The sequence below is a fragment of the Manis pentadactyla genome, chromosome 11, assembly GCF_030020395.1.
Source record: "Manis pentadactyla isolate mManPen7 chromosome 11, mManPen7.hap1, whole genome shotgun sequence".
Lineage (NCBI taxonomy): Eukaryota > Metazoa > Chordata > Mammalia > Pholidota > Manidae > Manis > Manis pentadactyla.
The window spans coordinates 79,800,313-79,822,865 of NC_080029.1; the positions used below are offsets into that span (position 1 = coordinate 79,800,313).

General features: G+C 43.5%; 2 protein-coding genes and 2 non-coding genes across 8 annotated transcripts; all 4 read right to left on the reverse strand.

Moving 5' to 3' along the window:
- Window positions 1-1,447: 1,447 nt before the first annotated feature.
- Window positions 1,448-18,466, reverse strand: RNASE4 (ribonuclease A family member 4). 5 transcript variants are annotated; one of them, XM_036880540.2, is made up of 3 exons: window positions 18,003-18,118; window positions 5,441-5,579; window positions 1,448-2,689 (listed from the first exon to the last, which is right to left on the reverse strand). In XM_036880540.2, the coding sequence occupies exon 3, from the start codon at window positions 2,670-2,672 to the stop codon at window positions 2,229-2,231; it is 444 nt and encodes a 147-aa protein (XP_036736435.2). In that variant the 5' UTR covers window positions 2,673-2,689; window positions 5,441-5,579; window positions 18,003-18,118; the 3' UTR covers window positions 1,448-2,228. The 5 variants fall into 5 exon arrangements, with proteins under 5 accessions (XP_036736435.2, XP_036736436.2, XP_036736439.2 ...); XM_036880541.2 differs by lacking the exon at window positions 18,003-18,118 and adding an exon at window positions 12,154-12,172; XM_036880544.2 differs by lacking the exon at window positions 5,441-5,579 and having other exon boundaries at window positions 18,003-18,466.
- Window positions 6,468-17,806, reverse strand: ANG (angiogenin). The gene is given in 2 exon segments (XM_057488623.1): window positions 6,468-7,806; window positions 17,698-17,806. A coding segment is annotated over 1 exon segment (441 nt). The 5' UTR covers window positions 7,789-7,806; window positions 17,698-17,806; the 3' UTR covers window positions 6,468-7,347.
- Window positions 18,467-19,926: 1,460 nt separating the features above from the next.
- On the reverse strand, window positions 19,927-20,017 carry TRNAY-GUA (transfer RNA tyrosine (anticodon GUA)). The gene is given in 2 exon segments: window positions 19,927-19,962; window positions 19,981-20,017. It is a non-coding gene; the product is annotated as a tRNA-Tyr (tRNA).
- A 1,454-nt stretch (window positions 20,018-21,471) lies between these two features.
- Window positions 21,472-21,544, reverse strand: TRNAT-UGU (transfer RNA threonine (anticodon UGU)). Its single transcript has one exon. It is a non-coding gene; the product is annotated as a tRNA-Thr (tRNA).
- Window positions 21,545-22,553: the final 1,009 nt, after the last annotated feature.

A 22,553-nucleotide genomic window follows, 5' to 3' on the forward strand; every position in this document is an offset into this window, starting at 1 on the left:
AGCTGTGCATAAAGACTCTAAAGGCAGAAGGGAGAGGGGCAAGGAAGTCATACTGGGCAAAAAGGTGGACTGGTTATGGCAAGGCCACTCTCCTTTTGGAGACGGCAGGAGTCTGCCAGGCACATGACTGAGCTAGCGCTCATGAGGCGATTCCTGATGGACTGGATTGAAAGTCTGTTTCTGGGAGAGCTGAAACTATAATTAAGTCTTGGTTTGGTGACATAGGGCTTAACATAATTAACTCCAATTTGGGCTTGTTGTCTTGTTTTTAACATAGGGAACAACAAGCTCATTCAAATGGGACAGACACTGAACGTGTGTGTCTGATCAGTCAGCAACCTTGCAGAACCTGAAGAAGCTAGTGAAAACGCTCAGTCCTCTTCAGATTCAGTCAAGGAGCTATAACTGAGTTAAGTTCTGGAGATCCCATGTATAGTATGGTGACTATAGATATGTCAGAAGAGGACAGTGGGCCCAAAATGGAGTCATTCATGCTACATCATCAAACTGAGACTTAACTAGTATGGTTTTTGCTTTTGCCAGAAATGGAATCAATCCAGTCCATCAGGAATCACCTCATGAGCACTAGTTCAGTCATCCGCCTGGCAGACTCCTGCCGTCTCCAAAAGCAGAGCAGCCTTGCCATAACCAGTCCACCTTTTTGCCCAGTATGACGTTCTTGCCCCTCTCCGTTCTGCCTATACAAGTCTTTCATTTTGTACAGCTCCTTGGAGCGCCTTTCTGTCTGCTAACTCTTTCAAGATGTTGCTTGATTTGTGAATTATTGAATAAAGCCAACAAGATCTTAAAGATTTACTCAGGTGAATTTTGGTTTTTCATTGGTAGCAAGACTGTACTGTATACCTGAAGTTTGCTACCAGGGTAAATCCTAAGTGTTCCTACCACATACACACACAAAGTAACTATGTGAAGTGATAGATTTGTTAATTAGCCTGATGGTAATGATTATTTCACAAAGAGTATGTACACCTAATCAGGTTGTACACCTTAAATATAAACAATAAAAAATGATCTGTGTATATGTTGTACTTGAAATGTTTTCAGTTTAGTCCCTATATACATCACACATACTTTTTTAAGTAGCTAGCTTCTTCATATATCTCTATTCCTTAATTTGTTTCTAAATATTCAAAGAAAGAACACCTGAAGTTAATATAATATTTTGCCACTTATTCTTCAAAAGAATAAAAATAAAAAAATTTTTTAAAAAGGAAAGGGAGGGGTGTGAGAATTGTCTTTGCAAGGAATCATACCCTCTGGAGTAAATGAAACAAAGGTTTTTCATCATGGATCTGATGGGCATTAGTCTTTGACCAGTTTATGAGGATATGAAAGTGCGTGCATATTTATAAACTAGAGAGAATCAAAAGAAGATAAGAGAAAAAAAAGATCCTACGTGCAAGAGCCACAGCACAGTCTTCTCAGATGCCTATAGCTTACGTCCTTTATTACAAGGAAAACACAAAAAATCAGTCAGGAAGAGTGAATGAGTCTTAATGATCTAGTACATTTTTAATACTCTAACTTGTTAGAGTGATTCAAAAGTTTGGAAAGAGAAAAAAGAAAGTTCTTTGCATCATTTCTTGATCTAATCAGACTGGAATGTAACAAGGGTGCCAAGTTATACAGACAGAACTGTTATTTTGCCAGCATATATTTCCAAATTTTACTGCTTCCCCTAACATCTGACTTTTTGGAATAACAAAAAGTGAGTACTTTTAAAACATTCCTTTTGATGAAGCAGAATGTGCCCTGGATTAGTAGCCAGTTAAACTGGAGTTTTGCCTCAGCTTTTCCACTAAATTCAGGTCTTCAGCAAATCCCTTAACTTTGGGCTCCTCCATATAACAGCAACAGTACAGAGATGTTGTGGTATTAAAATGATATAACTTAGGTGAAAGCACTATGAAATGCTATATGAATACATATAATGACTATATTCCACAGGATAGAATCTATGAGAACTAAGCTAACCAGTATTATAAAAGGAAGCAAAAAAATTTATTACAGAATAGCCTAGACTCACTATAGGCTTATGTCTTCATTTCTCTTTGATGCAGTGTATTCAACAGAATGGTTTATATAGAGTAACAGAATAAGAAATAGGCAGAGGAGGCAGAGCTTGGGACAGCTCAAACGCATTACTCATTGCTCTTCAAGGAGTAAGTTAAAGCTGCTGCTGGGTGGTAACTCCTGAAGGGTGGCATCTACCTGTCAAAATGTACAGGCACTTCTGGGTTACCCTCACAGGCAATGACAACACGCCTAGTGCTGGCCTTGGCCCGATATCTGCAATTAGGGGCCTTGGAATTTCCTGTCTCCTTGCAGTCTGTGACCTTCATTACACCCTCATGGCAGTTCATCTTGCCATTCTTGCACAGGATATTGGCGGTGCTGCAGATACTACGAATGTTCCAGATGCTTTCATGGATGAAGGTGTTGAAGCGCTTGCACTGGTGCAAAGTCATCTTCCGTCTTTGCATCATCAAGTTGCAGTAGCCATCACTGCCAGTTGACACATCGGGGTCCACATGTTGCCGCAGGAACCGTTGGTACATGTGATCCTGGCCATAAGAGGGCTGTACGAGCCCCAGCCCCAGCAGGGTCAGCAGCAAGAGTAGGAGCAGTGAGTGGGTCCTTTGTGGAGCCATCACAGCCGTGGAGGTGCCTAGAGAGATACCGAGGCACAGGAGAACAGAAGGTAAGAACTGAGCAAAGGAGACAGTGTTGAAAATGGCAACCTGTTTCCTCAACTCCATAGTCCCCTCTTGTCTCCTTCTTATATGTACTGTCTCCCTACTCCTTTCTTCTCCCTTTCCCCACCCTTGCTTCCCCAAGAGTGAACATTTTGCAAACATGGTCGTCTCTAAGAGTAAGAGCCGTTCCCTTTCACAGAGAGAAGTTGCTACAACCAGTACAAGGACGCAGGAGAGAGCCAGACGGCGTGGCTGTCCAGGTGTATATGGCCTGTATGGTCAGGGTGAGAAAGGGGAAAAGGCAGATCCGAAGGAAGCTGGAATTGTCTGGATAATTCCCTAATTGTGTGAACTTTGGATCATGTTTGCTTCCCCGGAGACACTGATTCCCAAAAGTTTGGACAGACTCAGGATATGTCAAAGAAAATTTATGAACTGATTTTAATTCCTTACATCTGGAAGGTTGTAGAAAAGAGGATAGAGTAACATTAGATTTAGTCTTTCCTGTCATGTGGCTATTCTTCTATTGATACTAAAATCAGGTTCTTTTAGAAATCCTGTTAATCCTATATAAAAAGACAAACAAGCAAACGAAACCCTGAGTGTCCAGCCACAGAGCTTTGGAGATAGTTAACACTGGCTGATGAACTAATAAATGAAATCAATGAGCTAATGAACAAATGAAGTGAAGGTGTTCTCAAGCTTATGGAATTGACTAATGAGAAAAGCTAAGAAACATTTAAAAAGTAAATTTAAGCAGTACAATCTCCACAAAAGAGGACTTGGATTGTGTCTGTTTTTTCTTGACATTTCTATGCACAACCAAAAATGCTAGGCCCTGATGATACACCCCACTGTCACACATCTGCCCTTGATGCTTTACCCTTCTTGTTCTTAGCTGTTGGTAGTTGTCTGTATCCTCGAGTTGCAGGGTCATTGTGGTGGCACCTCTTGGCAGTGGAAAATAGAGTTTTTTAGAGGGTTAAACAGCAAACAAAAAACCTCTAGAGCAACAACAAAAGAGTGCTTTGCCATGTAGTTTCAGAACATCACTTCTTTGACTGACTGAAGAACGGAACCCAGGCCCATGTGACTCTAAAACCTGTGCTCCCTCCACCATCCTCTAGTGCCTCTCTTCCCATTCCCCAAACATTCAGGATATTAAAGACGTTTGTGCTCAGAGTTGCTTCTCTCTGGCAGCACAGTTTAATCAGGGATGGAATGGGTTGGCAGAGGAGGAGGGAATCACTCACCAGCACTAACTAGCCAGATGCTGCCTGCTGGCCATCACTTCATTCTGGGACTGACATGAACTCGTGGACTATGAATCTACTTAACTCTTGCAACAAGGGGGGGCTGAGTCACTGGAGCAAAGAAAATTCATCCTTGATTCAATAGAAAGTGAATGACCCAAATCAGCAGGGGCATTTCTCTGAGAGTCAGACGGACCCACGTCTACATGTGCAGTCCAAGCGCTGGTCCCAGCTGAGCTCCTGGTTGGACATATCTGAGTGCCATTGTCCTTTGTTTTCAGTGCTTCTGCTTTATGATGGTGGATCACCCTGTGTGAATGACTGAAATGGCTGAGGAGGGACCTGCAATTTGTTTCACTTAAAACCTATCCCTGGGTTAGTGATCGTAGGGTCTAACATAACTACCATTGTTGTTTTACATGCCACCTCCTATGTTTGCAGCCACCTTTCACCTGTGCACAGAAAGATATAAACTCGATGTCATTTTTCTGTGCCTGCAGCTGTGGATATGGGATATGGAGTCAGGAAGAGAGGGATGTGAAGGTGTTGTGGGAAGAAGGGTGGCAGGGAGAAGTGGTCCTCCCCCCAAAACCAATGGATATGACTTCTGAAGATACACTTAGCCCTGGGTAACAGCTTCATCACACAATATATTTTGAGTTGCTTTTCCCAAATCTAATCTTACACCTCTAATCTTGCACAGTTCTGTTTGCTTTTCTCATCCTGCTTCTTTGTCACCAAGAACATGGCTTAACAAGATAACTGGCTACAGAGAAGGCTTAAACGATTCATGTGAGAGCAAACCATGGCCTCAGTTCCACCAACCAGATTTAACATGAGAAAATATTTGTGAACAGAGGTCCCCTGTAGATATCAATGGGCGCATCTCAGAGCTCTAGCTAAAACAGAAAATGAAATCACACCCAAATCATCCTAGCCCATACTTTTTGGCCAGAGCTTGGCCCAAAGGCTTTCTCCGCCGCACCACATTGGCTTTCCACAAGAACTTCTGATACTGTGACCCCCGAAGACCTAGCTCTGCCACGCTGACCTTGAGGAAATTACTTAACCTCTCTCAGCATACTTCCTCCTAAGTAAAATGAGCATAATAATAATACAATACCTATCTTTTAAGGATGTTATGAAGAATACATGATAAAATCAATGTAAAGAGCTTATCACAATGCCTTATCACAAGCCCACGGAAAGTGTACCGTAAATGTTGGCAATTATCATTTTTACAATTTCCATTCATCTTGGCTTGCTTTGCTTCCTTCAGTCTGGTAAAATAGTGAATGGCTACACTGAACTGCATGTATTATTGACCCCTCTATTTTATAGAGCATTTGTATTCCCAAGAAATTAGAAAGCTGTATTTAAGCAGACATATCTCAGCCACCAGAATTTATGCTGTGTCCACAGAAAGTTTTCCTCTCCAAATTGCATGGAATTTTCTTCCTTGTGAGTTACCATTCTCCAAAGGACTTGTTGTTTGGGAGTGTTCTTCTCTTTTCCTTGTAAAGTCAAGAAAGCACAGCTGGTCAGGCCTTTAATGTCTCAGATGATGCATCTGAGATAAACTGACTTGCCTGTGACTTGACATTTTATTCTATGTGGGAGAACAAAAGACCTGAATCAAAAAGTACCCAGCTGCTAGCTCCAGTAGCAATCAGGAAGCACCCCATCCCACTGCGGTGAGATTTCCTAGGAAGCAGTCATTTGCCCCAACACCAGAGGAGAGTATGTGAGCAGTGATAATGCTCTCAGCAAATGTTTGGAGACAATGGAAGGTTTCAAAGCTATGGTATGATCAATATAATAATGGTCCATGCCTCTGACCTTCCCTTTCAAGACTTTATATGGGGCACTGATCTGTATGGGAGTCATTTGACCTCTCATCAGGGAGATAGTACTGACTGGAGAACCTGAGAAAGGGGTCTAAACGTTCTACCAAAAACTGGAACTTCCTCTCTTCCTAAGGGGTTTTTGAGATTTTAGAAGGCAAATTTCCTAATAATAGAGGTTTGGAAACCTCTCCTCCCTACTTGCTCAGGAAATGACAGTGTTTTCAGTTTTGAAATAGATTAACTCAAGGTGGACAGATTCATATGCTGAGGGTGCCCCAGTAACCTCCTTCTTCATCCCTTCCTCCATAACGTGAATACTTCCAGTGAGGCAGGGCTCTCCCAGGTGGCAGCTGGACACTGGTATACAACTCAGTACTGAGGAGGGCTTTTGGCCCATTTCAGGGCAATGTAGGCAGCAGGAGAGGCCCCCGTTGGTGATACTGTGACCACTGTAGGCATATATTCACATGACAGAAAAACTAGTGATTTATAATTAGAATTTATTAACTACTTTCTAAATAAAATATCCAAGCACCTGTTGATAGAAATTAGGTAACAGGAAGTTGATCACTGACCCTGTGAACTATTATTATATTTTATTAGTATATTTTATATACTAATTAGTATATTTTATAGAGTGTCTGTTTTATAGAGTGTCTGTTAATTTATGTTTATATTTATGATTTGAAAACAAATCAGGTTGAAGAAGAATAAAGGATAGATTTGGAATATTTCTGACTTCCTTAGGACCTCACAGTTGCCAGTCATCAGTTGGAAAAGTGAAAGATTAAAGAGAAAATAATGTAATCGATTTTTAAAATCTTCATATAAAATAACCATGAGCATATCCTGGGAGCACTCTATTCAAAGAAACATCACAATTACCTCCTGCTTAAGTGGTAGATATCTGGAATGGACTTTGGTATCCAAGTAGCTGTATGCATTTGTACATGTGTGTGTGTGTGTGAGAGAGAGAGAGAGAGAGAGAGACAGAAGGAGACAGGAGAAAAAAAACGTGTAATTCATCTTCTGGTATTTAGTCCAAAACTCTTCTCCTCAACATTTAACATTTATAAAAGTAATATTGGTTTATTATTTGATAGCAAAAGCAATTTACCCCTCCTGAAAATTCTGCTTAGTGGTCTAGAACCCTGGAATTTTCCCAGCTCTCACTGCAGGATGATTTTAACATCCTTACCTTAACAGAAAGGTAAAGTCCACCTCCCTATTGACTGATAAGGAACTGACTGATAAGGAAAAAAGCATTTCTATTACATCCAGTCCTCTCAGAGGGCAGCTTAGTAGAGAAAGTGGGAAAAATCAATAGGTCAAAAATCAGTGAGAAGACTTTGATTCTTACTGATTTCAGAGACATTTTTATTTATTAACCATATTGTAGAACAAAAAACAAAGAATCCAGGGAGCTCAATTTCTGAGCCCCTCGGCAATGAATGCTGCCACCCCTGTTCTCAGGTGTGAGGAGGAAAATGGAAGGAGAGCAGAGCCGTCTCTGGGCCAGTGGCCTGCTGGTTATGGGTGGAAAAAGGACTCATCAAAGTGGACAGGCAAGCCGTTCTCACAAGCAACAACAATGAGCCTGGAGCCTGATGTGGCTCTGTACTGGCATGGAGACCGGGGGGACCCTCCCACATGCCTGCAAGTGGTGACCTGGGCAGGAGACTTGCTTATTCTTAAAGTTACTCCATATGGGTTTCCATTCTTGTTTTCACAGATGGCCTTGAGGCTACCCTTGTTGCCATGAATAAAGGTGTTGGTGTCTTTGCAGGGTGTGGTCAGGCCTCATCTCTCCATCATGCTTTCACAGTATCTGTCATTCCGGCCCCTGGGTTTGGCATCATAGTGCTGGGTCAGGAAGTGTTTGTACCTGGAGTCATCCTGAGCCAGGGCCAGTGGGGTCAGCCCCAGAGCCAGCATGAAGACCAAGGACAGGGGGCCCAGGCCCATCACCATCTCTTCCAACAAAGGCTCCTGCGAAGGGCAAAAGGAGGTGTGGGAGGGGCACAGAACAACATTGCCAAATTAGGCTGAAAGGAGGGGGACTTTGTCTCTGATGGGGCATCATGAATCTGGTATCCTCGGTCAGCTAACTGTATCTTTTCTTTCCCTTCCCTCAGTAATCTTATCCTTCTTGTTAATCCATTTCTTTGGAATACCTTAGGATCCATGAGTATATGCCTTTCTATCAGTTGTAGCATTATAAAATCCAATCAAATTTTAATTCATTTGTTAATTAATTCAATAACAACATTACATTAGCCCCTCCTGGGTACCAGGCATTGTGCTAGGTCCTGGAGTACAAAGCCCATTCAGACCCACTTGCCTTCCTAAGAGAGCATGTGGTTCCCATGGGGAAAGGATGGGTGCTCCAATTTACTGATGAGACAATGAACTGGGTGTGTGTTATGAAGACGAGGGACTTTTAGGGACCCCTGAGCCCAGGGAAGGGCCAATCAGAGGATTGTTGAAGATAGGATTCCAGGTACTCAGGTCAATTAGTCAGCTGGCTGTGAGGAGAGCAGTTGAGAGCAGTTTCACCCTGAGGTGAAGGGAGGCTGACCTAACTCCCCAAGAAGTGGAAAGGTGGAATTACAATGTACTATTTACAAAGGTAGGGAGGAGCCTTGAAGAATCCACGTAATGTTTGGAAGTGGGTCCTCTGTCCACGCTACAGATGACTGGAGGAAGACGAATTGAATTCAAGCTTATTCTTAGAAGCTTCTCACATTGGGAACAATCTGGATTATTCTCAGAGAATATTTTTTAGTTTCCCCTGCATGTGTACATAGGCAAATTATGTTAGCATGCTAAAAAACAAAACAAAACCCAAACTCCTTAGACCTTTTCATCAAATCAAAGGCCTTACAATTTAATGGTTTGGTTTCTTAACATCTTTTTCTAAAGAAGAAGAAAGTGAAGAAGAGGTTTGCTGCCATCATCTCTCAGAAGCTGTCAGTCTGTAGAACTCACATATCCTTGGGGTGGTGTGTCACAGACACTCAAGTGCACCCATAGGGTAAATATGACCCATAGGTGCTTCTTCCTGGGGTATGATTTAACTCAATGATAGATAATTTAAAATAGAATTAAACAAGTATAAATTACAACAAAGTAAAAAACAAATTTCTTATGAACTTTTAAGATTTTATGCCTTAAGAAATTTGAAGATTTGAGAACTGAAAGGTATTTGGTATTTTCAGCAGGTAGTTTCTGAACACACCTCTATTCTTTTGGAGAAAATTTTAAAGACCATTCAGGGCCTTTAGTCCTATTCCACATTATATCAGATATATATGTAAAAGCCCCCACATCCAACAATAAAAGTTATTTTTTCACTGTAAATTTGAAGCTGATTTTCATAATTTTGCTTTTTAAATTGTTTGTGAGTAACTTCTTTAATTTATGATTGGATATGATTTCTGGGCAATCATCACACATACTGAGAAATTTCATAACGGAAGAAACATTTGACCTTCAAATTATTCTTAAATATAAGTTTTATAAAGCCTAAATTTAAAAATAAATTTTAAATGTTCATAGATGTTAAATTAATTTTTAATTTTTATTTTGTGCTTTTTTTGTGTGTAGGTAAATTAATGTTATTTTCATATCATATATTTTTGTAGCCCTTAAGGTAGCCACAGGTCCTAGGAACTCAACCTGTAGGGTGGCTAAATAGCCCTGGGAGTCTGACTATGAATCTAGAAAGACAAGGGACTCTAGCATTCTGCTGCTTACATGGGAGGGCAGGAGACACAGTGAGCAAAGTGAGATCTTTCTCATCAGCATTTGGCATTGATCCACCTTATCTATTTCATAATAACTATAGACACATTTGGTACACTGCTGAAGAATACTAAATTATACACTAAGAAGTACTTTGGTCATGCCACAAAAAATGAAATAATTAGCAGCTGAAAAGTTGTCCTCTAAGCACATTGAGTATAATTTGTAATAGAATCAAGTGAAAGTTTTCTTGGGAGTTTAGCAAGAAGGTGGTACATGACTGCAGAGAGGAGAGCCACCCCTCAAAGAATAACAATATTCCTACATGGCCGCTCCTCCAACACAGCTGCTGGGCAGCCATGCTACCCATCTGCCAAGCTCTTTACATTCACATTGTGCTTTTCTGTCTCCTGGGTGTGTTTTTTCTTTCTAGTTGTTTGGAAGACCTCATCAAAGTTTTATTGATTTGTAATCAATGAAGTCTCTTGCTCTGCAATGGACAATATTGCCTTCTAACGTCAAAGGCAATTGTAGAAACACGGGTTCTCAAGATCAGAAGGGATTTTAGAGATTACACAGACAACACCTTTCTGCCAGAGAGGCCATAATCCCAGATTTAAAAATTAGCAAGCAGATCCAAAACTGGTGGTGTTCACATGAGTCCTCAGGTGGCAGTGGTGGACAGGAATGTTGCTAATGTCTTCCATCCTGTAGGGGACACAGTGGGTCCTTGTAGGAGGTACCAGTATCGTACAAGTCATGTGGATATTGCTATTCACAGAAGGGTGTGTGAGCTGGCAGGTCTGTCTAGTCTCAGTCCAAACACTCTATGCTTTAGCTATTAAGACCAAGGCCACCTCAGTAGATACAAGTGTCAAAGGAAAACTCACAAAACCAGGATCTACCTACAATGATATCACAGAATAAGGTTTTCCTGTTGTCAAGATTCATTACTGCCACTTCCAAGCCATAATCCATGTGATCTTTCCTGTTTATGTGATTACCTGTTTACTTCTCAGTGTTTCCTACTGGTGTATCATCTACAGGAGAGCAGAGGCCATATCATTCACCTTGAAATCACAGTGTCTGCCTCATGATAGAATATGAATAATTATTTTTAATGACTGACTTAATTTTTCCTCTCCAGGCCTGAATTTGCATATAAAATAAAAGAGTTGCTAACTTTAAAGGTCTGAATTCATGGTTCTCATTAAGCATAAGAGAGCCTTTTCTAGCTTTACTATCAGAAGTCCAGTGACCATGGAATTGCAGAGATAAGTTTGTATAAGCTTAGTTGGTGTAAGCCACTAAGCACCAGTTGGAAGTAATAGAGGATGACTTGTGGCAGAGTCTCACAGAGATGCATCATCCCTTAAGGCTCGATGTGTAAGCCAGGTCCACAGCCTACCTCTACTTAAAGCACTGGCTTGATACTACATAGGGGTTCATGTCCTAAAAAGCCACTTGCTCATGGAAGGTTGAAGGCCCTCACGTCCCAATCTGGAATGGTAAAGTAGGATCTTTGTTATTTACACATTGATTTTGTAACAGCTCTGCCAAAGTTTGGTCAGGCTTATTGTAATCCTGACTCCCTACGACATCCAGAAACCAAATCCCAGTAACCACCAGCATTGAACATCTGCTCCCCCATTCACAACTTCCTCAAATATTCAATTTTAAAGTTCACAAAGAGAGAGGTAAAATGGAATTGGGAGAAAATAAGTAAGAGGTAATTGTGGTACAGAACTGAATCTGATTAGGCCAAAAGTGGTCACATCTGGTGGCCAAACTCACTCATACATAAGCTTCTATACCCAAGCCCATAACTGTCAGTCAGCTTTTTGTCAGTGGAATTTGTCCTAACTGTTCTTTAGACTGACTTTATCTTCTGTCTCAAACCAATTTCTTAGTATTCACAAAAATTAAGACTCTCTTCCTCTCCCCACAATGTTTTGTATTTAAGAGATCTGTCAAACTTTATGCACCAAGGAGTTAACTTATGACAATTTATGATAAAAAACTGTGGTTACAATCTCCATACATATAGCTCCATACCTCCATACTTTTATGTATTCGAGGGCAATATTCCTGCAGTGTACTTTCTTTTGATCTTGGGATGTGTGCTACTTTGCTTTCAAAGAGCATCCAAAACTTCCTTAAGGAAGGAAATTAGCAGGGAAGGATATAAAAAAAACATCTGAAAGTACACATTCTGTTTCCTTCCTTGTTAAGTCACGTATAATACCTATACCTTGGGGGTCACCAGATGCCCTCCAGCAATGGCTTTCCCTGACCTTTGAGGATTTTATCACAATTTAGGAATCCCTCCTAAATCTCCACTTATTCTCAGCCTCACTAATTTCTCTACCCACATAGAAACTATCCCATAAGACATCTTTTCATTTAAAATTTTAGAATCTGATTCATTTTCTTCTTAATTCGTGATCTTAGGCCTGGAGACTTTAAAAGGTTAAAAATAGTTTCATTAAAGTAGATATTTGGCTAGAAATAGTGTGTATATATATATATATATATATATATATATATATATATATATATATATATATATAAACAAATAAAACAATAGATTACCCAGGAGGAAGAATCTTACAAAAATCTGGAAGTTTCCCTCCAGCTGAAGACGGGTTCCTGTGGCTCTCTGTTCTGGCAGATGGGCTCCAGCTGTGTGAACCTGCAGCCCCCCTCTGGTTCTGATTATTTAGTGGACAGATGAACGGGGTGGGGAGACTAGATCTAAAGATCCCCAATCCTGGCAGAGACATGAAAACCAAGGACACTGCTCTCAGACAAATGGAGGAGAGTCATTCACCTCTTCTCTGGGCATGGCTCTGGGTCAAATATTAACCCAACTGAATGGGTTAGAGATTTGTTGAGAGAGGCAAAGTTTGTAAACATGGCCTTCTGTCCCAAAGCTGCCTTTTTCTGAGGTCTGTGGTTCTTACTCTTGCCTGTGGCAAGACCAGGGTTTCAATATTCACATACAACGATCTGGATCCAGAGGCTGTCATTTCTGATCTTAGATGACAACTCTAAGAACTGCCTGGGAAGAAGCCTGCAGAGTAAGATGTGGTCTTCCAGTAGGATGCTGTTTCACTGTACTTTCTATTTGGTGTCATGAAAGGATGATAAGAAGTTATTCCAAGGATTTCACAAAACCAGGACAGCACTTCTAGAGAAGTTTGTGTGACAGGTATTAATAGCCTACCCCTGACCTCAACCTCCCACTTACTAACTCTCAGAAGTGTTCTTGCCACATTTCCTGGATTTCTTTCTCACCCTTACCTGTCCACAGGAGACTAACCCTGAGTACTTAATCATCCATTCCTCGTAACATATTTGCAAAATTAATTATCTCCACCACCAGTGCAACACTGATACTGCATTCACACACAGCACTGGGCTTGCACAGAAACCAGCCAAGTGGGCCAGAGGCCACCAGGATCACTTTGTAGAGCCTGTGGGTTCAAGTATTAGGCAGCAGAAGGATGCCAACTATTTCACAGGCCCCCAGCAACCACCTACGCTGGTACTGAATCTTGAACAGTCATCTCTTCTAAAAATCCTCAACCCTCTGTTGTCACTCACCCACCTCCAAGTTTTCCATCTGTCTGTATTTGAGAGGGTGTCATCTAAAGCCAGGCTGCCTGCCTCTAAAACAACTGCACTTGAAAACATCACAGTAATTCTAATAATCAGTGTCACCTTTCATTTTATGAAGCTCTCACATACATGATTATGTTTAACCATCCACAGGACTGTGTGAGGTGGGTATTATGCTAGTCAGTTTTTCTTATGAGGAAACTCTAAGATCAAAGAGCAGATGAATGATGCAGTCAGACTTCAAACCTGTCATCTGCAGGGAGAGAATCTGCTCATCATTCCAGATGCAGATTAAGCAGTACATTCTCTGAGTCCTGACGGACCCCATGCCAGAAAGAGCTGCCCACTTCTTTTTTTGTGGTTCCTGTGTACCCAGCACTCTCCCCTACAGAGGCAAGCCTGGAACAGGAGTCCCAGGTTGTCGGCTTAAGTTGCATTGGCTAGACTTTAGATATGTCCTGATGTGTCTGAAAATCTGGTGAGTCAGCCCAGCAAAGTCTATTTGTTTAAGAGTCTGTGATGCCTCTGAGAAAGGATTCATCCCAAGAGAAGAACATGATGAGAGGTGGGAGAAAGATGCAAGGCTGTGGAGCAGTGCTGGGCAAGGTACAGTGTGTGCTATCCACATCCACATCTGAGCCAGCTTTCTGGGGCCTGGGGCAGGGCACCACAATGAAACCTCGAGTGAAAATCAAGATTGTTTCAAGAAATCTCTCTATGATTCAGAGCGAACATAGCAAGGTGGTGTAAAGAAGTTTACAACATGGCTGATGGGGGTGGGGCAGGAGGCAAAATAGCTTGCCCCACTTGAGGATCCTGTTGGGACACACTTGAGGCGAATCTGGACACGACCTAGAGTATCAGGTCAGACCATATGCTCTACTAAAAAGGAGGAGGACACTGCGTGTTGACATCTTTAGACAGTCTCAGCAGCGTGGGTCCCTTTGCAAGGCAGGCATAGACCTCACCCAGGGAGCTGGAGCAAGAAGGAAGTAAATTACAGCCTCATCGTGTGGGCTAAAAAAAGGCTAGTTTGCAAGCATGTTTACACCCTCCAGGAACTTCAGGATGCTCAGAGAAGAATGTGAGTTCTTACAACAGAATCTGGAGTTCTTACAACACAGGTGGAGTGGGTCTGCTTTTACTCCAGGTTGGTATAACCAGGAAACAGGCAGTCAGCCATCACTCCCTTGATAGTTAATTAACCACATTGTCTCTCCATTAGATGGAACCATCTGAGAAAAGAGTACCTGCCTTATTCACCTCTACATCCTTAGTCTGTAAAGCAGTGACTAGACAACTCCTAGGCCCTAAGTTCTTTTTGTTATCCCTCATTGCTTCTAGAAATGCACTATCTGACCTCACTTTGGAGACCCCTACAACAGAAACTCTCCCGACTTCTCTTAAGGCTTACTAAACAAGACTGGTTTAATAGCAGTCACCGAACAAGGTGGGTCTGGTTCCCGGGTACAGCAAGAAGGCTTCCAAGTTTGTAGGAAAGCCCTGCTTCTACTATTGATAAATCCTGAAAACCCACTGATACACCTTCATTTTTAACGTTTTGTCCCCGTTCTAATGCAAAAGTCCCTAGGATGGTTAATTTTTTAAATGGATGCCAGCGATTTACACATCCTTGGGCGTGTGCTTTAGAGTCTCTCTTAGGAACAGTTTTTGGCAACTGGAAGGGCTGAGGATTTAAGGAGGAAGAAAAGTGGGCAGCATGGAGAACCTGAAAAAGGGCAAACCTCACCGGCTTTGCAGCTGTGCTGGGCACAGTCCTACCTGAGCACTTTTTCCCCTGTCCTCTTCCCTTTTCCCTGCATCCCTAATGAAATCCTGAGCTTAAAGGGAAAAAAAGCAGGGGAAGTGAAAAGAGGATGAAGCAAACTGCCACACACTGCCCTTCCCTTGGTACCTGGTGCCTCAGGGCTACTGAAGTCTCTGGAAAGGAAGGGAGAGGCCTGTCTCTGACCAGTATATTTGTTTTTGCCAAATAATAAAGTTCAAAGTCCTTTAGGAGCAAAGAGGACCTGGGGCCCACAGAGTGAGGCCTCCACTGGCATCCATCAGAGTGCCCAAATGCTCTCTTTCCTTTGTGGGCAAACACACTATTTGCAAGTGGTACCTATTTTAAATTAATCACATCACTTTTTAAACAGACACTGAAGAACTGAGTTCTAAGAAGCTACCAACCAGTCCTTTGGAAGGAAGGACAGCTGTCAGGCCCACTGCAACACCCCTATTGTCCAAGCATCCTGGACAAGGCACACAGCAGTCGACTTCCATACTTTGTGAGGATCAAGATTATTTGAACAACATGACGCTTCTCTGATAAATTGCCTAAAAGCAGAGATAAGGTATTCTACTTCGAAATTAAACACACACACACACAGAATCCCATGGCCTCAAACACCAGTACAAAGCACCAACTCACACAAACAGATCGGTTTCTGATATTCTGATGTTGGAGTCATGCAGCGGTGCTGGGGAGCAGTCTGCAGCCCTTGAACACAGCCAGGTCCCTTCTCTGCCTCTGGGATTTCATCTGACAACCTTGAAGGAATTCACAGCCTCCTCATGTAGTTGACAATGTAAAAAGCCACCTAAGTGAATGGCGAATGGTTGCTTTCATTCTAATTGTTTTTCTTTTCAGCTTGGTACAATGAAGTTATGATGGAACAGAAAAAAAGGTTTTTGGGGAAAAAAGTGACTACTTCATTAAAATGCATCTAAATGCTTACTCATTTGTGTTTCAGAAATACCTACACAAGGAACATCATAGCTTGTCAGTAATTTTAATAGCTGTGAAGCAATTGCCAATTGAAAAAAATACTCATGTATTAAAAACATGTTCTGACAGCTTGAACTTGAAAGTCATTCCCCTTTTCCCAAATTGTGTCTATGTCTGTCCTTCAAGTCAATAGTTTCTTTGCACACAGACACAGGAAGTGTGGGTTCTCCTAAGAAACCTAGTGCTGGCATACTTTCCCAATTATTCAGAGTACATATGCTTAATTCTGTCCTGAAGACTAACTATAGAATTAGGTGATGGAGGGAAGAAACTAATCTCTAAATTCCTTTGTAACTATAACATTTTATATGTCTATAAGCATGAAACCTATTTAGTAACAAAAAATATGGTTAAAAGAGGATAAAGATCACATGGAAAAAAGAGGAAAAAGCTCACATCTCCAGGAAGGGCGGACACTATTGACTGAGGGAGAATTGGGACAAAGTCTTGTTAACATGCTTTTATCTCCAAGCAAAAACAAAAATTAAACATTAACTTTTCAACAAATTCTGGGCTTTGTGCCCATTCTCTCTTTCCCAGATATTTCAAGGTGTTCTTCTGAGAGTAACTGTTTACAGAGATTGCTCTTTGCTCAAACACAGATTAAATGAAAACTCCTAAAGTGGGGTTTCACCTGCCTGCTTTGGTCCACTTTCTTAGCCATCTGTTTTAATTTCTAAGTCACATTGGCCAATGCTTCCAACAATAACCTGACAAATTTCTTACCTTTGCCAACTTATAACCTGTCATCTGCTCTTTCAACAACAGCCAAAGTCATTTCTCTTTTGCTGGAATGGGTTCTGCCATCCTCTCTGCCAAACTACAGGTTTTCTCCACAAGGTGGTATTGGAGTACCACCTTCTTTTATGTAAGAGTCGTGCACCCTGCTACTCCTTGCAGTCACAAAATGAGGGACCTTAGAGACTGTCAACCCCTCATTTTACAGATGAGAAAGCTGAGGAACAGAGAAAGGAAACATGCATAGCCCAAGGAACATCTGGTGATTCTGTGACTGAAACTTTCCAATGCACCACATTGCTCTCATATTCCATGATAGTAATTTCTAGAAAATCAAAGCTAATTGTAAAGGTGCCTCTGAAAGCTGCTGTTTAAGGGAAACCGACATTGAATAGCTCCATAAATTCCAAAAATATTTTACTTCCCCTTTATCTGTTACAGACTTGCTTGAAATCAAGTGTCTAACAAAATTATCCTTCTGTACTAACTAGCTTGCTAGTAACTTTGTAGTTAAGTAGCTCTTTGAATACCCGAGGCTTCTTCTGAAAAGCTGGCCATGGTCTGTCACTTGGGTTTCTGGTGATTATATTTATGATTTGATTATAAGGTCCTTAATGACACAGAGGGAGGGTCTTATTTGAGATTTCCCTAGTTGGCAGAATGGTGCTGAAATTGTTTTTAACTGTCCTTCCTAAATAAACATGTTCTGTTTCGCCCATGTGCTGTTCTAATTTGATGCGCTTTCTCAGAGTAAAAAAGCTGAGGATACCAACATTCCAGTAAAAGAGCTTGGGGAAGAGGCTGTTGGCAAAATGTCTCCAAGAATTTCACAGTAGGGGCTAAGGATGGGTTAAGGGTGAGGAGAAAGAAGTGAGTAAACAGAAGACAAAAACACCAGTCCCCAAATGGTAGTTACACGGGCAAAAACTGGACAAGGCCTGCTTCATAAATATGGTGATCAACCCGGGTACCAAGCAAAAACTTACTAGTTTTGACCAAGCATCCTTTGGTTCGTCGATTCTGTGGTCTGTGAGCCTGCGTTCTAGGCAACAGGCATTCACGTTGCCATCTCTGCTCAGCTGCGGAAAGCACACAGCTGGGCGGGAATACACAATCGCTCACTCGTGTAACAACTGGACTTGTACCTTCCTTCCTGTTCCCCAGCAACTCCAGTCCGGTCCCGCAAACGCCTCCCCGAGGAGCCCCACACGGCCTCGGTTTACAAGGCCTCCCCCGGCCAGAATGCCCTCGATCAAGCTGCTGGCAAGGAGGAGCAGGAGCGTGAACCCACCTCGACCTCGCAGCAAGGCGCAGAAATGGGCAGGCCGTGGAAGAAGTCTGGTTTTCGCCCGCTTCTTCCTCCCTTGTATGAAGATGGGAAGCTGGTAGAAAACACGAAGATGTTCTTTGGAACCTTGCTTTGGATCCAGCGCGGTGTGGTCAGCGGGCGGGTGTCTAACCGGACCGGACGCGGGCGCAGCCGGGACGGGAGGGCCGGAGCGCGAGCTTCTGCGCAGCGGGGACCGCGCCCTCGCTCCTAGAAGGACCCCGCCCGGGCCCGCCGCGGGAGCGGGGGCCACGGCAGCCCTGGCTCCAGGCGAGCGGAGAGGCCCCGCCTGGGCAGCGAGCGCGCCTGCCGAGCCACGGCCGTCGCTCAGGGCAGCCACTGGGTCACAGACTGCGGGGAGGACACCGGCCCTCGTTCCCAGGAGCGAGGCGGCCCCTCCGAGGCGTCCATAGGCGGAGCGACTGGGACGCCAGTTACCTCTCGCGGCTCCATCTGCCACGTGTTGGTTCAGTGTACCTCTCTCTCCCAGAACAACTTGGAACACGGGAAAGTTTGTACTAGAACGGAATTTTTTCAGTGGTTTCCAGAGGAAAGAAAAAGTGTTAATTAACAGACTGGGCTTTTTCGAGAACCCGGGACCTCTCGCACCCAAAGCGAGAATCATACCCCTAGACCAACGAGCCACAGCAAAACTCTTTTCTCATACTCTTAGACCAACGAGCTACAGGGAGGGACCCTTTCCTCTGTTTACTCTGAACTTCATTTTTGTTTTCTTCAGCAGTCGGCCTCCAGGCTGCTCAGGAGTTTGATTTCCATTGTGACATTTACCTCTTGCCTTCCTTAGTTCTTCCCATTTTCATGAAGTCGCACACCTGACTGGCCCTAATTCTCCCCAATGGGGTAAGGAGAGGCAGCCTTTCAGACTGCAGGCCACATGTCTGCCCTCCACCAAGTCCAGCCCAGACCGTTCCAGCCGCAAGCTTGAGTCTGGAGGGAGCTGGAGAGAACCCGGTTGGAGCCTCAGGGCCCGAGGGGAGCTCGGCTGCCTGGCTGTAGGGTCTTGAGGCCCAGGACAGACATGCGGGAAGTATATCTGTCACACTGTTGTTACCTCGCGCGAGCATAAAATCCTAAAGTCAGGGCTAGTGGGCATCAAAATACAGGGAGCTAGAGTCGGTTGGAGGTAAACCAGTCTGGAGCGCGATCGTATAGTCCAAACCTCTCGAAGTTTCTCTGAATGAGAACGAAGTTTTCAATTCCCCCACCTTTGCTTAAATTGTTTCCCCGGTCAAGAATTCGATTCCAGTCTCATCCCAACTCAGTCAACTCCTATTCTTGTTATCTGCTCCGGCTCAAAATCTTTCTGTGGAACTATAAAAATTATATACATAGCTAAATAAATACTGCCTCGTAAGGGCCTCCACCTGGATGGATGGATGTAGCGTCGGGGCAGTTACTCGGGCTGAAGGTCACAGGGGGTTGTTCTTAAATTCTAGAGTCCCGCAGGTCGCACGCACATACTTGTGCACAGTTGCATATACAGTGTTTTTACCAACGAGGGGTCTTGGGTCTCCACCCTTTAGACCTCAGGCAGCAACCTAGGATCAACTAGAAGGCAGAAGGAAAAACATCTTTGGAAGGGCAACTCAGACCTCTTGCAGTTTTGTGGGGAAGTTGACACATACTTGTCTCCTCAGTTTAAAAGCCTGATCCGGAAGTTGACACATACTTGTCTCCTCAGTTTAAAAGCCTGATCCCACAAGATTCATTCTTTTTAGATGAGACGGGGGAAGCTCGCAATCTCGCGACTGTGTTTTTCTTTGGGACAGGGGTAAAGTTCGGAGAATGAGACTCCAGAAGACGGAACAAGATAGATAAAACCCAGCAAGTCACAGCTCACTCGGGTAAACGGCCCCAAAATTTTTGCTCCTTCGAGCCGGAGTTGAACCAGCGACCTAAGGATGACTATACAAGTCCCAAACTACAGTCCTCCGCTCTACCAGCTGAGCTATCGAAGGAAGTACAAGATGGGTTTTCCTGGAATCCCCAATTCAGTGCACCAATAAACAAAGGTGTGTTCAGGTAGTCCTCTAATTGCTGCCAGCTGACACCACGGACAAAGCAAATTCCTGCGTCCGCATTTCTGGGAACAACCCTTCTAGAGCTGGATTCCGTGCTTCACTGAAGGGCTTCTAAGGAAAGCCAACCCGTGGGCCCATCGCGGGCGTCCCTTGAGCTCATGCATCCCGAGGCCGCCGGTGGGAATCTGCTCCGCCGGGGACTATTGGCCTTACTGGTGTGCGGGGCCCGGGGTCTCTCGGCGTGATGTGTGCCTAGAGTGGGAGGCCCACTAGGGTTATCGGAGAACTAGGGGCTGAGGCGGTGGGACTCAGTACGCGCCGCGCCACCGCGAGCCAGGGGGAGGGGCGGGCCCCGGGCTCAGGCCTGGGCACCTCCTCATTTTTCCTCTGCTCGCCTCGGAGTGCAGGAGCATCGGCACGCCGAGTGCATCAATCTGCCGCCTACTCGTCCACTGTCTCGGGGGTGGTGGTGGTGGGGAAATGTGAAATATAATACAGATGGGTAAGCCCAACGTTTCTGTGACAACTATCTTTTGGAGAAAATATGTTAAGCTTTTTCAAAGAGGAAGCCACAATTTCTTTGATGCAGTAACAAATGTAGTGACCCAACTCTCGACCTTAATTTTCCCGCTGAGATACTGAAGTGCTGGTGTGGATAAAATTGTACTATTTCTAGAATATCTCGCCGAGCTTTAGTATATCTGCATATCAGTAGGCATTCAGAGGTGGAATGATGTATGGCTATAGTGCATTTGTATCATTCCTCGGGTGGAGAGAGGTTCATCTCCGTATCAATGGATAATTACCAGGGCAAGGAGGGCTTATCTGTAACTGAGAGGTGAGGGGGAGCCCGGTTTTGCTGCTGCTGGAGCAGAGGAGAAAGACAGCCCAGGAATTAAACTTCATTTCTCCCTTTGACTGATTTCGGATTTTAGAGGTATTTTGCCCCAGGATTTCCTCTCCCCGGACCTACAGTTGGAAAACCCACTGCATCCTGAAACCTTGCCTGACACGCTACTTTCTCCCGGACGCCTAAACCGGATGTCTGCCGCGGGCTCCTCCCCTTGGGAGCAGGTGCAGGGGGCTCGATCCAATTCTCTGTCCCCACCGCCTTCATACCCGCTCCGGTTCCGGCTGCCCTCAAGGTCTTCGCCCGTCCAGGCGTCCGCGGGGCTGGCAGCGCTTCCTTCAGCTTATGATGGACGCTGCCAAACCCCGGCGGCAAAGCAGCACTTGCGCACTAGCACAAGAACCTTAGAAGGAGCGATTTTGCTCAATGGGTGTTACATCTGGGCAGCCGTGAGTAGATAGGACGAGCGAAATTTCCGCAGTGGTTGAAGTATCGATGGAGCTTTGGTAGAGAGAAAGACTGAAAACAATAAACACAGATTAGGCCCTAGCGAGATTTGAACTCGCGACCCCTGGTTTACAAGACCAGTGCTCTAACCCCTGAGCTATAAGGCCGTGTCGGGCAACATTGTACTTCAGTCTCTTAAAAGGAAGATTTCCATGCGGAGTTTTTATTCAATGGCATGTAGGGAGGCAAATAAAACACGAACGTTGCTTCAATCTATTTCCTAACTATTGTAATTCAGTCTGCAGGCTCTTGTTGGGGATGACGCCATATAGGGGCAATGACAGGGACCACCACTATTTTAAGATTGGAGAAATCTGCCAAACCAACACAGTCTAGCACAAAGATCCCTCCCGCAGATTGTGAAAATCAAGAAGGAAAACCAAGCATAGAGGAAGTGGCCTACCACAGATCTCTCAGCTGAAACTGGGTTTTCACTTTGACTCAGGACATCCACCAGCTTGCAGCTGCTTGCCTCAAGTTCCTTAGAGTGAGGACCTTTTTCAGGCATTCTTTAATTCGCTATTTAATTCATCCTTTTGTTCAATAAACACTGAGCTCCAGTTCTGTGCTAGGCTCTGCACTAGGAACAAGGCGTCCAGGTATGGTCTTTACCTTGAAGTCATTCTCATAGTCTTGTGGAATAAAAGAACTTTAATTTTCATGAAAGAGAACACTGAAAACTAGCTGTGTTAGGTGTGAAGGGGTGGTGGACTATGCCAAGATTCACAAACTTACAGAGTGAGCTATTGGAGGCAGGCCTTCAGGAAGGGATGGACTCCAGTTGCACTTTGAAGGGAGGTTGAAATTTACACAAATTTGGGGGTGGGGTGATCTCTGGTGGAAGAAGATCTGAGTCAGTGGTAATTTTCAATTCTAGAAATTCTGTGTGATTCTTTTTCAAAACCACCAGGTCAATTTTTTTCTAGTTTTATTGAAATATAATTGATTATATCACTTTATAAGTTCAAGGTATACAGCATAATGGTTTGATTTAAATATATTTGAAATGATAACCACTATAAGTTTAGTTAGCACCCATCATTTCATACAGATACATTACAAAGAAAAAGCAAAAAAAGAAATTTATGAGAACTCTTAGGATTTACTCTCAACATA